General features: G+C 41.3%; 1 protein-coding gene across 1 annotated transcript in view; it reads left to right on the plus strand.

The window, feature by feature from the left end:
• The window catches only part of LOC131592968 (inositol 1,4,5-trisphosphate receptor type 2-like), a 241875-nt gene that overhangs the window by 171804 nt on the left and 53646 nt on the right, over positions 1-16425 (plus strand). The window contains exons 44-45 of the mRNA XM_058864988.1: positions 3946-4041; positions 5021-5140. Coding sequence (XP_058720971.1) covers positions 3946-4041; positions 5021-5140 — 216 coding nt within the window. The remainder of the gene's footprint in view (positions 1-3945; positions 4042-5020; positions 5141-16425) is intronic.

The following is a 16425-nucleotide window of genomic DNA, read 5'->3' on the forward strand; positions in this document are numbered from 1 at the left end:
GAGTTGGACTGGCTTGTAGATAAGTTTCTCCGGCCTCTGTTTCAGTGCATGCAGAGAGGAGCTCTGCAGCTGCACTGTCTGCCAAGCAGGGTAGAACCTGTCCAGGAGGAGCCCTGGGTTGTTGCCTTTTCTTGCCTCCAAAATTAAGTATTTCCATTGCAGATGGTCTGTTTCCTCCCCAAACCAGAAAATACTTTGTGGTAGCTGCATTGCATCATATTGGCAATGTTATACATGTCTAATAAAATAATTAATAGAGCTATATATCATGTACAATGAAACAGTGAATCAACAGTGCCTTACATATGATTTTAATAACTGTAATTACATTTTTGAATGGCAATGTAATTCAGGCCCCCCTCTAGCAAAACACTTAGGCAGACATTTAACTTTGAACACACAGACAGTTCTTTTGAAGTCTAAATTTCAGTCTCTGTAAAGATGTAGCTGCGTTCACTCCAGTGCCATTTTGATTTGCCATTGTCATGAGACTAGCAAATGCTTGTAGAAGAGCTTTTCTCTGTAGTTACTAAAAACAGACTTGAGACACACCTCTGCAAGGACCAGTGTGACCCTGTTCACAGGAGGCTGGCTGTGCTCAAACTAACTCAATTAACAAAAATTGTGGTGAATGATAGCAGAGGTTCAGACTGTGGAAATGATTCAGATTTTACAGAATCACAGAGTCATTTCCTTTAGTAGGGATGTCTCAAGGTCATCTTGTCCAAGCCCCCTGCTCAAACAGGATCAGCTAGAGCAGGTTTCTCAGGATCATGGCCAGCTGAGTATCTCAACAACTGGAGATTCCATAACCATTTTGGGCAGCCTATCCCACTGTTTGATCCCTCTCACAGTATAAAAGTGTTTCCTTGTGTATAGATAGAATTTCATGGGTGTTTTGTCTCTTGCCATCTCATTGGACACTGCTGAGAGGGTCTGGCACCTTCTTCTGCATTTCTCCCCACCAGGAATTGATACATATAGGTAAGATCTATCTAAACCACTTGTACTAAAGGCTGAACAGTCACAACTTTCAGTGGCTCCTTAAATGAAAAATGTTCTGTTCCCTTCATCATTTTTCTGGCTTTTTGCTAGACCCATTCCATTATGTCCATATAATTCTTGTACTGGAACTGGACACCTTGCTGGACAAGACGTGATCTCAAGAATTGGATCCAAATTAAGAAGCTGCTGTTTTTGATTTTGAGTGGCAACACATTGAAATGCATTTTCCCATGCCATTTTATTTTAGCTTGTTTTGCACATAGTTTTTGATGTGGTATTTAATTACATTTTCATGGATTATATTTTCCAGTGGACTCCCTAATCATTTAGTGAGCAGAGCAGACAGTGTTCACTGAGTGCACAGATGGCCAGTGTTCTATTCTGCCTCTTTTTATTTCGAGTGTGACCCCCTGGCCTTCCTTACTGACCAGTGTGTAAGCCCTGGCACACAGTAAGAGCTCAATACCTGCCACATCTGTGACAGGATGAAGAGACATTGTCAGTCTAAAGGTACAGAGAGTTTAAAACAAAGTGTCTTTTTTTTTCCTCATAGCTCTATCTTGTTGCTTCACTCATTAATTTCTTTTTCCAAAATTTTTATTAGGAGATGAGATGGGAACCCAGGTAAAGGTGAAATGAAGAGTAGAAGTGCTTTGGGCTGTGCACCTGGGAACTGATTTTTCACAGTACTAATGTGTTATGAACTTTGTTTTGTATTTTCCAAGTGATGGATGGTTTTTTTTCACTGATGTTTGGGATTGGAAATCAGATCCTAGGCTCTCCAAATGTGCAGAAAGTGAGAAATAAGTAGCCAAATAACCATCTCAAATGCCTGCTGTAATTCTAGGCCATGACAAAGCACTTTTGCTGAGTCAGTAGCAAGAAGCTGGCTGTTGATGAAACTAAGTCCTACCCTTCCCATCTTCCTGGAAGCTGCATCAGGCTTCTGTCCATCCCGAGGGTGTCTGCATTGGGAAAAAGCTTCAAAGTCCTCCTCAGCCATGAGTGAATGGATTGATGCCTTCCTCCTGTTTCCTCCCTTTCCTTACCAAGCTACTGGGAGCCTGTCATGGTCCCTTCCCTCCTCCTTGGTTTGAGATCCTGCCAATGCTACCACTCCTGACTTGGTCACCACTTTAAGAGAAATCTGCAGCAGCAAAGGAAGCATCCTACTCTTCAGAGCAGCATCCTCTTAGTAATCCTGACCAAAATGCTCTTCTCTACCTCCTCCTGTTCTCATTCACTGTGCACATTAAACTTCAGCAGTGCCAGTCACCAGGTAAAGAGTCTGACTAGACCTTTCCCATGGATGATCCTGATTTGATTTGGAAGCAAAAGGAAAGGGACATGGCAAAACTCATATGGAATGCTGTTCTCCTTGAGCCAGTCCCAGTTAGGTCTTCTCATCTCTTGTTCTTTGTCCTTAGCTCATTCCTGTGTTGGCAAGCCCAGGCTCCTCTGTCCTTGCTTCTGTCTCAGCTCCCAGTCTCTTCTTCCAGAAGTTTCTAATTCCCCAGTTACGTACTTGTCTTCATTCTAATCTACTCTCCTTCCACTTACCTTCAGTCTCATTCTTCAGTCCTCTAGTCAGAGGTGTTTAATCCTCAGCCTAACACAGCCCTGAGCAAGCTGCTTTGAGCAAGGGCTGGACTGCTGGAATCTTAGTCCAGAGGGCAGCCTTTAGTGTGTGGTTTTATGATCCAACCTGCACAGTTTTGTGATTCTGTGCTCACCAAGAATAATCCCTGTGGAGTTTTAGCTGTGAAATTAGTGTGTTTCTGCACTATAGTACTCAAATTGTAATTTACAAAATGCTTTTGAGTTGGACAAGTTTGACTGGGACACTACAACTCATGTGATTGTTCTATTGACCTCTAGTGCTCTGTATTTTCAGTTCTATTATCAAAACTTGGAGATACAAAGGCTGCTTAAAACATGAGTTGCTTGAACATGTAGGAAATAACATCTTTCTTTCGCCCTGGTCGCAAAAGCAGCTGAACCCTTTTCCTCTGGAACTGTCCATGCCAATTATCTGAGGCACACCCTCACTGGAGAAGTTTTGGCTAGAATTGTTGATAATGGCAATAAGCAGCTGAGAATGAGGTTATAGGGTGGGTTGGGAATTTTCCTGGCCCCTACCTCTTCCCTTGGGACTGTCTCTTGCTTCCAAGTGTTCCAACAGCTCAGTCTGTAACAGGCAATGATGAGGATGCTGTGGCAGGTCAGCCAAGGCAACCCTGCTCTGGGGCAGAAAGCAGCCAAACCTCCAGAATTCCTCTCCACCACAGCTGATTGAACTGGAAGACAGGCAGGTCTCTGAAGTCTGAGGCACCACTGGGCTACAGCAGCTAATGCTCATGCTGGGTAATCCTGAGGAGCGGTCTTGATGAAAAGCAGCCAGTTGACAAGGCAAAGGTTGTCTTTATATATTCTCACGGGAATATTTAGTAGTGAAACAAAATCTCAGGAGTGTATGAAAACAGTTTATTTTACAACCTTTCAAATAATAACCAGTTTGACTTCATAAAAACCAAAGGGGAGGAAAACCTGCCTGAATGATAAAACCTTTTGTGTAACGTGTTTTGTAATTACCTCTGCTGAGTCTTGTTTTAACGAAAGCCAAGGCAAAAATTGCTAGGTGGGCAATAAGGAAAGAAAATAGAATTTAACTTCTCATGAACAGTCTGCAGCAACACTCTGTATCAAATATTTTTCAGTGTTTAAAATTTTCCTTCCAATATAGCGTGCAGAGTTAGTGTTATGGTATGCTGACATTAAAAAAAAAACTATTAAATACATCAGTAAAATAAAAGATGCAAGTGGTTGAAAATCTTATCCACTAAAAAAGTGGTCCTCATAATCTCAATTAAAACAAATGCAAGGGTCATTAATCCATGAAAGAGATTTAAAATTTGCACTAATTTGGTTTTGTATCTCTAGAACAATGCCTCCAAGCTTTTGCTGGCTATTATGGAAAGCAGGCAAGACAGTGAGAATGCGGAAAGAATCCTTTTCAACATGAGACCAAGAGAACTGGTGAGAAAACTTGTGAATATTCATAAATCTTTTGGCTGAAAAAAAATCTGTCATTAAAACATTTCTAAAATGATCTGTATCTAAGCTGAGAAGTGTTGGCAGCGTATGGTGGCACAATGTATCAGGATAGTACTAATTCACAAAAAGTACTTTAAAAGGATAAAGCATGCATGATTTCAGTCTTTACGACTTCATTATTTTTATCCGTTCCAAGCACTTTTCTGTAATTGTTTCCTAACTAAATTATCATATTCTGGTAGACTGTCTTCAAGTGCAGTTTGTCAAGGGTTGGCAAATTAAGCTTGTACAGTTTGTGAAGCAGTGCTAAGAGAAACGTGTGTGTAGACACAGAATGCATTTAATATACATGTATGTTATTTGTTTGTCTCATGAACAAAGAGAGTTCCAAGCAGTTGTTGCTGTGTTTTGGAATGACCCTGATGTTTATGGAGGTCTCCAGGAACTTTAAATGAGTTGGAAATCTGGGGAAGTAATTTCCAATACGACTTGACTGTGTAACAACAGAAACAGAGAGATCTGGGAATTCTTATGGGATTCTGAGGAAGAATCTGGGGGCATGGTCCCTGCCTTAGGCAGAGCCCAATGCCTGCTGGCATTGTGCTGCTGCTTGCTCTGGCCTGAAGAAGATCATGGCTACAGTCTAAGTGCTACACAGCTCTTCCTACCATATCTAGACCAGTCTTTAGAAGCATTTGTGAAAATACCTGCTCACAAAAGCTCAGCATTGCCGTTCCTTTCTCATGGTTGCTGATGAAAAATGTAGCAGTTTGGAGCTTCATAAATCCTTCAAGCTTGTCTTTATTCAGAAAGTGCTTCTCAGGCTGCTCACCCTTCTTGCAGAATTGCAGGGCACCCATCCAGACTGAAGCTGAACAAAGTGGCTGTGTTCAAACACAGTGTGTTTTTTCCCCAAGAACCACATTTATTTCATCTCTCCCTGGCTTGGTTTGTGTTGCAGGTGGATGTGATGAAGAATGCCTACAACCAAGGTCTGGAATGTGACCATGAGGAGGAGAATGGAGATGATGGCATCTCCCCAAAAGATGTTGGCCATAATATCTATATTTTGGCACATCAGGTATGTCTTGTTTTGTGACAGCTTCCAGAAAAGCACTGCATGGTTAAACTCCACGTTGTTGCAGGTGGAGTCATGCACTTCAGTGGTAAGAGAGAAATAACAATGTGTTTATTTATGAAAACCAAAGGTTGATAGCAGATCTTACAGTGGGTTAATAAGGTTCAGTGGCAAGGCACACTTGATTGTTTACTGCATACAGGACAGGCTCAAGCCAACACTGTCAGGGAGACCCTCCTGTTGAGTCATGGTATTAAGGAAAGATCCCCTTGCATTCTCCTTCTCAGAGAGGAGTTTAGGTGCAGTTGGATCCAGACTTAGTCCCAGCTTTGCCCGACAGTTTCTGTCTAAAGGTTTATCTGCACATGATCAATCCTTTATATCATTTAGCCATCAAGATTTCAGAGTTTAGCATGCTCTTAACCACTTAGCAAGAGTCTCTTACGGTAAGGAATCCCTCAGTTTTGAGGAACAACCTTGAGAGCCATCCCTTGCCCAAGGGGAGATCCTGAATATGTTGGTACTCCCATTGAGGAGAAATTTCACACAACCTGCTATTTGCAATAGAGCAGTGTGAGTAAAACAGTGACTGTCCACTTAGCTTTGTCTTATTTTAAAATTAACAGATTATTTATATCAATCAAATAATAAATTGTGTTACCATTGCTGGTATATTTTAAATAGTGCCTTCAGCTGTGATACCAAGTGAACTTGATTTCAGAAGCTCCCTATTATTTTAGAAATATTACTTTACCAATAAGAATAATTGTGCCTCTTCACTGCTTTCTCCTTTCAAATTATGCTGTAGTGCCCTCAAGCTTTGTCTGATCACTTTTACTTCTCTGCTGGTAAAGGTAGAATGTACACGGAAGGTTGTTATTTAATGGGCTATTTATTCTTCAGAATAGCTGATGTCAAAACCAGTTTATCTTTCAATTACATTCAGAGTATTGAAAAGTTTTTTTGTAATTGAAAGAGTAAGGACCATGAACTTCTTAGTTATATCATAAATTACAAAATTTGGTATTTCTTATAAGGGCCAAATTTAAAAAAAATATTTTTCCCAAAGTAAGAAGAAACAGATAGAGATAGGGAGTGTTCCTCATTCATTATGTTTATTAAGTGTTTTTAGGAATTGAATACTCGGTGGAATAAAAAAGAAAAAAAGCTATCTATAGTTACAGTAGCATTATGCAAAGTTTCTTTCAAGAAAGGAATGCAAAAAAGGAGTTACTGAGTTATGCAGGCGTGCTCACAGCACATTTAAATAAATAGGTATTGTTCTTATGTTGTTGGTGGTGTGGTTGACCATGTTCTAGTCTCATGCTGTTTGTGAGGCTGTACATAAGATACCCATCAGAGATGACAGTATTTTTAGAAAGCATCTGCAGCTCTTTACCTTGACTGAATTTACTCCTTGTCTGAATGCTTATAATGAAAATTTAAATGCCTGCCAAATTGAAATGTCGGTATTTTCTGTTTTCTGCCTACAGTTTGTGTTAAATTACTTAACAGGGTCTGTGACATGGAAAATATGGTTTGGGGGAGTGGGATATAGGCCTAAAGCTATATATGAAGTGACTGCTGGGGTCGTTTTACACAAGAGGTCACTGCTAGGGGTACACCAGCTGGCCGAGGTGTAGGTTAAGCTCTGTCCCTGGAGAGGTCCATGGTGCCACTCCACAGCTATTCCTGATCCATAGCTGGATTTCAGTTGCATAAGGGTGGATATTTTTACAGCAACTTACTGAGCTTCTTCCTGTTCTGTAAAATTAAATGTCATGATTGGCTCTCTATGCTGTAAAAATATCCGTCTTTTTACCAAAGGAAAAAAAAAAAAAGAAATAAAGAAAAAAGACTGTTTTCTTTTTCTTGCATTTCTGTAACATAGTACGTGTGTTTACAATAGCTTTGCACCCATGTCAAGCCCCATATCAAAACAAAGCAATGCTAGGGCAGGCAATTTGGGGCCTTTCTGTGTCCTCTGCTAATGAAACACTACAATTCTCGGCACAGACCTGCTGATCTTTGACCCCAAACTCTTTCCATGTGTGCCCTTTTTGCTCGCCCTGGGATGGGCAGGATACAAGCATGGACCCTCCTCAGTAAGGCCATTGTTGCTGGGTTCCTTTGCTGGCTTCAGTCTCCAAACACCCTCTGCTTTGCTGAGTGTGTGGCTCTTTGGTGCCTAGGCCTTCTGCTTGGCTTAGCTGACCTGATTTACGTAATATTTCTTTGCTGTGGCACTTCATCTGACTTACCTTTCTTTCTTCAACCAGTGTGGCTCTTCAGTCGCTTTCCTTACACTTCCTTGTGACCGCTTGCTCTAGTTACAGCTTTTTGGTCCCTCTGTAATAGCAGAATCAAGACTGAGAGTTCCCCTTTTTGCTGTTACAGCCCTCAAACACAGACAGTTTATTTTGGGGAGCTCCGACTTTCAGTTTTTGTCGTTGTGCTCTTCAGGGTAATGCTGGGTTCTGCATTTTGCCACCACTACATCCTTCCTTGGCCTTCCTGTGGTTGATTTTACCAGAAGCAAGAGGCATTCTTGTAAATGACCCACAGTGCATAGAAAGTTGTACATGTGTCACAAGCAAGGCTGAGATTTCTGTTAGTCGATCTTCCTTACAGCCTCCCAGCCCCTGCCCTAAATGTGCGCTTGCACATCGTGCACACACAGAGGTGTGTGGGTACAGCAGCTGTGTCATGCCAGTGATCACACGTCTTCCACATGTTTCTTGGTCCTCTCTTTTCTTTATTTCTTCTTCCTCCAGCATGCCACGTGCTGTGGCTGTGCTGCTTCCCCTGCACTGACCCCAGGCTGTCTGGGCACTGCTGCTCCTCACTTTTCCTGCTTCTCTGTGAGCAGAGGGGAGAAGGGAGGGCCACTGGAAGAAAGCAGAACTGAGCTGTCCATGAGGAGCTGCCCTGAGCTGCAGTCCTACTCTGCAACCTGGTTTTCGGGCTCCTTCCAGATGTAGCTCTTCTACTGTTGCTTGTGGAACAGTGACATGAGCTGGTGCTTGAGATCACATCCTGGAAAAGTAAGCCTGTTATTGGTATGTAGAAAGAGTTCACAGCTCTCATGAAAATCCACAGAGGAGATTCTGTTTTCTTTCTCTCATTCAAATGTCATGCTCAGAGCCAAGCCTTGACCTTGACAATTCCTTGCAGTGGTCTTGGGCGAGTGCCAAAGTTGTGTTATGGACAGTTCCATCACCTCTTACACCACTTCTCTTCCTGCCTCAGTCAATAGGTGTGGTACTTTTACTGCTGTCCTCTTAAGAGATTGTGTTAAAACTAGTCACACTTTGTTTTGCAAAGTGAGTAAGGCTGTCCACAAAGAGACTTCATCTTGATGTGATGTCCCTGTAGGAAATTACAAAAGGTTTTGACACAGCAGCACAAAAAAGTTTCATTCTTGCTCCTTATCTGCAGAAGCATTAGTGTAGGAGAATCAATGGTTACACAAAGAAAGAAATTAGAAAAAGTTAAAGAAATCCTCTGGCTTTTCAGAGGGCTGCTTGAGCTGGCTGCCTGTTAGTCAACAAAGTACTTCAGAAGTTTGTAAACTAAAATACAGTACTTCATTGGCAGTATTTACATGAGGTTCATGATCCCTTTGATATACTGTGAAGCAAGATAAGGCAGTGATTATAACTAGAGCTCCTGTAGTCTGCATGCACATATATATATAAATATATATATGTGTATGTGTGTGTGCTTCTGTTAACAGAAAATACTTTGTAGTGTTTGTGTTTTTCAGCTCATGCAAACTGTCTAAATCAGGCATGGAGCCCAAGCTAATCCACTGTAGCTTTCAGCAGGGGCTTTATTCATGAGGGTCACAAGAATGTGAAATAACTTTACATAGCTTTTTGTCAGCTTGCAGCATGGCAAGAGTGCACTTTCATCTGCCTGCAGAGCTGTGGGGAGATGTCCTTGGTCTGGAAGGATGTGAGTGGTGGGGGAGTAAGGGAGCAAACTGTAACAAAACTTTCAGATTTCCAATGCTGTATAAACTCCTCTGCCTGGTTCCCAAGGCTGTGGCAGGAGCGTAGGGGTACTGATGCAGCGTGTCACCCCTTTCGTGATGAATATTCCGTGCTCTCAGTCTCACAAAATGTTTTCTCAATATAAAGTTTCTGCTTAAATGCCCTGTTGGAGAGGGAGCACAGGTCTTGGAACTCCATGATACCTTTGTCACTTCCAGGTAAATAGAAGGTATTTGTTTGTTTGTTTGTTTAAATGAGATTAAGCTAAAGTATTATTTAAATCCCAACCAATAAAACTACTTATATTTATATAATTACCTCGTGCCACCAAGACTTAATGAAAAATATTTCTTCACCCAATAAGGTTAGAAGAATTATATCACTGTCTGGTATCAGTGCAGTGAAGACAAATTTGAACCAGGCTATGTTCTTATAGACTAACACAGTTGGAGGTGTCCTTCCATTTATAAGTTCTTAAAATAAACCAAGGAAAAAGAGGTAAATCTGCTGTGAACTGTAAGGTTCTCACTGCAGGTACTGCTAAGGACACGCATCTTCCTTGCTGGTGCTCATTTTAAATGGGCTGAGCAAAATAAGTCATTCAGCCTTATATATTTGTTAGTATATTTATAACAGAATCAAGATGTTTTTATCAAACTTGGCAAGCATTATCCAACTAGTGTCTTACTGCCATGCTTACTTCATTGCTTAACAATGTAGACAGATGAAGGGTATTTGCTAACTAGGCAATTAAAATGGCAATAATTGATGGCAAGGATTTATAGTTTGGGAGTAGAGATACACTACCAGCTATTTTTTAAAAGTTACTCTTTCTGACATTTGAAATAGGAGAGGTTTGATAATGAGACTTAGATATGATACATTCATTAAGGATAAAGTCAGTTTAAAAAAAAAAATAGCTATCCAACATTCTAAAGAAAAATTCTAAGAATTGTTTCTGTGAGTGTCTCTTTAGTCTATCTTTCTGTAGCTTTCATCAGATTTTAGTACACCCAGGACTGGGACCACCTTTATTTTTCACATCAGTACTGTGCCTACAGCTGCATGGTTCTGGGACTTCTACATGCTCCAGCAGAACAAAGAAATGACAATAATAATTGCTTCAGAAATTTTAAAATAATTAATCTTGCTTATTATAAGATTTTGGAGCAGTTAAAAGCTCTCATTAATTTTATTTCCCCCTTTTTAAGTAGATGGTATTACCTGGTGTTACAGATAAAGGCACCAAGGCAGAAGCAGGCACAGACAGCAAGTCGTGAACTGTCATGAGAAGCAAATCTGGCTTGTTTGATCCCCAGTGCTTTCCTTTGACTGCCACATCGGCTTTCCTCCTATGCCCACTCAATCCCAGCTACTTCACTAACGTGGAAAGTTGGCATTTGTTGGGTAGTGCATAATCACTGACCACATTAGTACTTCAAAAGTCTTTTAGAGACATGCTAACGTGTGTTTTTCAAATAAACTTTCCTGTGCTGCTACTATTATGGGCTGCTGAGGCAAGAAAAGCTTTCAGAAGGTAACGGATGCAAATGTGTTCATGTGTGTGAGGGAGGTATTGTAAGGCTTAAGGGGTTTTTTTTGGGTGGTTATTTTTGGTGTTGTAGTTTGGAGCAGTTCCTGGATTTCCTTCATTTTGCTGTATTTTAACTTTTGGACAGATTCACTTAGACCTTTGTCCTTCTTTTCCCTTGAGTATGTGTGTGTGTGTATAAAATAAAAGACAATTATTAAAACATAGTAAAAGGTAGATGTGGATTCTTGTGCTCATCCATTTGTCCTGACCTGAATATAATTCAAGCCAGGTCAAGGGTTTCCATGGTGAGACCATGCTTATGATGGGTGCAGATCTTCCATGGTTTAACATGTGAGGAAACAAATGTAAATGTGGGCCTCCAAATGTGGAACAGGATCACTGCATGTGACTCCTCCAAAGCTTTCTGAACTGAGTGGGTTGTCCCAGGCTCACCAAATACTGTTCTGCATGAAGTATGATTGTGGTCAGGTCTAAATTCAAGGTGAAATTTGACTTTTTAAAAATAAATGTTGCTGAAGAAGGCAGAAATTAATTGCTCAGTAATGTGCATTGCCAAGTACCTTCTCTAAGACACAGCAGGGAAGCACCTGAAAGGCTGTTTAGGAGAGGGAACTGGTGGAACCAGTTACAGCCCAGTAGTCTGCCATGGGCATGAACTGGCTGGAACTTTAATATCACAATTTTACCATGGAAATAAGATGAACAGAATATAAGTGGAAAAGTATTGCAAGAGCACCTTCACCCTTGATGTGTTGCCATTACTGGCCCATACCATTTGCCTAAAAGAAATCTCTCTGTCCCTGTGGGAGCTGTGAGCTCTCAGAGCATTTTGCTCTAAAAGATAGGCTCATCTAGTTGGGAAGCAGCTTTGAGCTCAGGAAAAGATCCTCCAGATGAGCTGAGGTCTGGGACCACAGTGGTTCAGTAAATTTTTTAAGCTTGCTGAGTTCTTTCTGCTCATCCTCTGCCTCAGGTAGTTGCATGTCTGTCTTTACAAAATGTTAGGTTGTGTGTATCTTCTGATGACAAAGATTTTCAGTTGATTCTGTTTTGTGAATGAAATATCTTGGTTCATTTGAGTTTTTACACATCTCTGTACACTGTCAAAGAATAAAAAATGTTTTAGTATATGAGACTAGGATTTTGGAAAAAAGACCAGTGGTTATATTGAGTGCAAATGTAGATGTCTCACATTTTGTGTAGCAATGACCATTGTCAAATTGTGTGGCTGATGTGGACAAGAAGCAGTTGGCAGGTATTGTTGGAGATTGTGCTCCCAAGTACCAGACGACAAATGGAGAAAAACATTGAACACAATTAAATAAATAGGACTACCTACTGAGGCCAGAAGATGATGGACTTTATCCGGTAGGATAAACCTGTCCTTCAGGATGGATAGCTGTGAGTTTTTGTGATGAGGATGCTCTCTTTCTGCAGGACAGGTACAATTTTTCAAGCCAAAGGATGTTATTTTTTGCAAGGCTATGCTGAGCTTTGCAGTTTTTTGGTGGTTTTTTGTTTCTCTGTCCTTAACAGAGAAGCTCTTGCTGTTAACAATGCCAAAACAAAGGGCTAATGGGATCCAGCATCAGGAACCGTGACTGTCAGGGGACTTGTAAGCTTGGCTGCCAGACCTGAAACTTTTCATGGAACTTTTATGCTCCACATGTTGTTTTGTAGTTATCATCCTGATGAGACAGGCTATGGCATCAAAATGACACCGGCTAATTAAATGTCAGGAGAATCAGAAATGTTGCAAGGCTTTTACACTGAGATTGCCAAGATGGAAACAGAAGCCAGTGACGCGCATCACCCTCCTTGTGGCTCATTAGGATGGGATATAACTCCATGTTCAGCCAGCTGCAGGATGGAGAAACAGTATGGAGGCTGCCATGAGGGCTTGACACTAATGAGCACCTGAAAGGTTAAATAAACGTCTGTGGCTGATGTTAGGTCTCAGGTTATAACCTTGGCAACTTGTCCTTTGATGTTTTCTTTTTCTCCCCTTCTCCTTGGAAGCATTCCCCTCAGAATCTTGTTCTGGCTTTGATAGGAATCTACATGGGAACCTGTGTTTTCCATCTGGTGTTGTTTTGACTTAGGCTGCTAAGAGCTTCTAGGATTCAAGCTAGAGCTTTTTACTGTAGGTTGGCCACAAAAGCTTTAGCTTATTTTAATTTTTCTGGTTCTGCTTCTCTAGAATAAGATGATGTGTCTATTCTACATATGTGTGTGATTTATTATATGTAATGTTAACGAGGGATATATCCTGTTTGACTGTGGCAACTGCATTTCACTAGTGCACAGGTGGCCTTAATATTTCTGCTTTGTGGGTTTCTTCTTCTATCTTTAACTTCTGTAATCTTTGTGTTTTGTGGTTTACAAGATTTTTTGTCATTGGGAAATATGTTGAATTGGTGTTGGGGCCCAAACGTTACACCAGAAAAAATACCCTTTCTTTGTCAAATGTCTGCATTGTGAAATCTTCACATTAGTCTGTGGTTTTACTCTGAAAATTGGCTGTGGGACAACGAAATACTGTGCAAGACGTTCTCTGCTCTCAGGCTCTGTTTGCAACCCTGGCCTAGCAATAACCACACTACCTTTTTATTGCTGTCTGAAGCAGCAGGGGTGGACAGAGGGACTTCAGTCCTCTTTTGGTTCTCTGTCACCCAAGAGGCAGTTACTTCTCTTCCCACTTGAAGAATGGGTCTTCATTTAGCTGTGTCCACAGCTGGTCTGTATGGGAATGCCTCCACTCAAAGCAGGCAAGCAACAGTGATTTTTACTGATTTATACTAGTAGAGAACTTGCCCTGTTGGCCTCAAAGCATACTCTTACTCTGGAGCTGCCTGCTCGTGTTTGGTATGCATTAAGAGTGATGATATAGGGGTCACAAGGAGGATGGTTTGACCTTAAACTTTTAGATTGAAATTGCTTGGAGAAGTATTATGTAGAATTAAGCATAATTTTCCTTGGAAGCTGAGTAAACTCAGTCCAGAGGCTGTTGAGAGGCAATAAATGTGGGACCACACAGTGCCATCTTTCCAAAGCCACCCTTCAAAGCACACTGCACATTCAGCCAGCCCCGAGTGCTATGTGCACATTTAACTGGCTCAGAAATGTATGTAATGTAGCTATTTTCTTCAAATTGCTGCAAACTCCCCTTATTAAGGAAGCTGAATTACATGAAGTGTTAAGTTCTTGCTCTGGAGACAGAGCTGGAGCTTTTCCATTAGAGGTAACCTTCAAATGAACCAATGTGCACCTTTACCTCCTAAGTACAGCCCAACTAAAACATTTTACCCTAAGCTGGGTTTTGGTTTGAGGGGAAGTGAGCATAACCTTGGAAATATCATGGAAGTGAAACCTGTATCAGAGTATCAGAGGAGTTCTAATAGGCCTCAGGTATCTGCATTGCGAAATCCTACACCTTAATTAAAATGGGGGGGGGAATCTTCTCTAACAAAGACATACTTTTTTATGTTCAGTAGTCATTGAAATAATTACAGGTTAACAAAAATAAAGAGCATTAAACAGAATGTCAAAATATGTCTGTTCCTCACAGTTGCTCCGTTTTAACTCTCATCTCCTCTGATGTCACAATTTAATTAGATATCTCAGTCACCATAGAGTTTTCCAGACAAGATCTGAATATGTAATCTACAAATCGGCAGAGCTCAGTTGCCATCCTCTGTATTTCATTCAACACAGTGCAGAAAAGTGAAAATGAGGTTCACCTTGCACTTTTTCTGAGGCAGCTTTATGAGATACTGAATAAAAGTGTCCAGCTGTGAAATTTAGTTTTAACAGCTGATTATGCTTTTCTACACTAAAAGTGAGGTGATCAGTTACTTATGATCACCTTCAGACCTGCACACAGATAAGCATCTAATCAACCTGGGATTAAAGAATCCTTTTCTCTGCCTTTTTCTGTGGGTAAGGGTTTTCAGAGTTTGTTTTACAAATGATGGTCTGTGGTAACCTTAAATGAACTCCGTTTGGAAAATCTTTCCAGCTTTTTCCGTCTTTGAGTCTGTAGAACACCATTTAAGTGCTAGTTGGCTGTGCAAAAGAACATTATTTGTGAATATCTGGTAAGGAGAGAGATGAAGTTTTTACTCCCACCAAGAACTCTTATTTCATAGGTGCCAGGTGAAAGTGCTCTCCTGAGGACAATAGCCATAATACAGAGCTGGAACGAGCAACTCATCATTTTACATTCTCTTCTCTCTGGTCCTATGCTCCTGCTTATATTTTTTTAGGGATGTTTTGCTCTGCTGATTGTAGGGGGGGCAGAGATTTAACAGAATGGTTGAAAATGTTGGCAAATATCCCCATTGTAATTGTTTGAGGAGAGTCATCTCTCAGTTCCCGCCCATCTCCACACTTGTACACTGCCCTGTTTTGTGCCCCACAATGTACATATATCAAGCCCAGCAGATAGTAGGAAATCCCTGTCTGCTGTGAATTCAACAGGTTTCAGCTTCAGCTGTTTGCTTGCTGCTTCAGTTTCATATGTTTTTGACTCTGAACAAGTTATGCTTTTCTGTGTGCTGTGGAACTATGTGTTGAGAAGGTGGGATGTGAACAGGACTGGCTATGAACAGGGTTTTTAATTTTACATTGATGTTACTCGGCTCTTGGAGTCTGAGCCATGATTCCAGGCTGCAACTGAGGTCTTAAGCCCCTTTAATGTGCCTCATTGAAGACAGGCTGGTTTATCCCAGCCTCTGCAGGGGCTGTCTTCCAAGCCACACCTGCCCATGGCAGAGCTGGTGATGATGTCAGGTTGGGTGGCACTATCCTGAAAATGTAAGAGAGAAGACAAGCTTGGGTAGATCCTGAAGAAGAGGATGAGTCCATTCTGGAAGAGTCAACCCTCAAGGAACTTTCTGCTCATGGTGCCAGAGGAAGGGACGTTGAGTGCCAGTCAACGTCTCCTGGTCTTATGGCTCACAAAAGGAAGTCTGTCCATACTTAAAACTTGAAATTGTGGTTCCCCTCAACACATTGCCCCCAAAGTAAGAGTCAGCAGCAGTTCCTCCTTTTGGTTGTGCTAGCCTGCCTTTTCTAGAGAAGCCATGTAGTAGGCAGAAGAAGATAGCTGGCAGAGAGTCCATTCTGCAGAGAAGAGAAACACAGAAAGTGAAGGGCTTGGGAGCAAAAGGATTTTAAGACTTCCTGAAAAGGGTGTGCCTTTCACAGTTCTCTTAGTTGTTTTTATGTATTTTGAATGTATGTAAAGTGTTGGTCACTTTTAGAGGTGAATGGTTCTCTTGATGTGTGGATTTGGGCCTTTCCCAGACTGTGTCTATACAACCTTGGTGCCAGTGTTTTTGTCTGCCTTTTATGGAGCAGCATGTGGCTGGGATCTTCTCCTTCTGCTCTGAAGAAGACTAATTGCAGAAACTCTGCTCTCCTTTTCTTTCTTTGCCACTGAACTTTCTCATTACCTCCCTATAATCATGTCTGACACTTCCATCATCTGATTTCCTTCCATCCTGTGCTTTGCAGAATTTTGCTTACAGTAATCACGGGAGGCAGTCTCTCTGAGTGCAGTTGTGTCCTCCTGTTGGAATATTCTGGATTGCATACTGCTGTCCACATCCTGCGTTCACTGCTGTCCAGTATGGCCAGTGTACACCAAAATCCAGTTGTATGCATTGGGTTGGTTTGACTCAAGCAGGCACAGCTGCCCGTGACAGTTTACATGCAGCCTGTGGAGATGTTTCACA

This window comes from Poecile atricapillus, chromosome Z (assembly GCF_030490865.1).
Source record: "Poecile atricapillus isolate bPoeAtr1 chromosome Z, bPoeAtr1.hap1, whole genome shotgun sequence".
NCBI classification, from domain to species: domain Eukaryota; kingdom Metazoa; phylum Chordata; class Aves; order Passeriformes; family Paridae; genus Poecile; species Poecile atricapillus.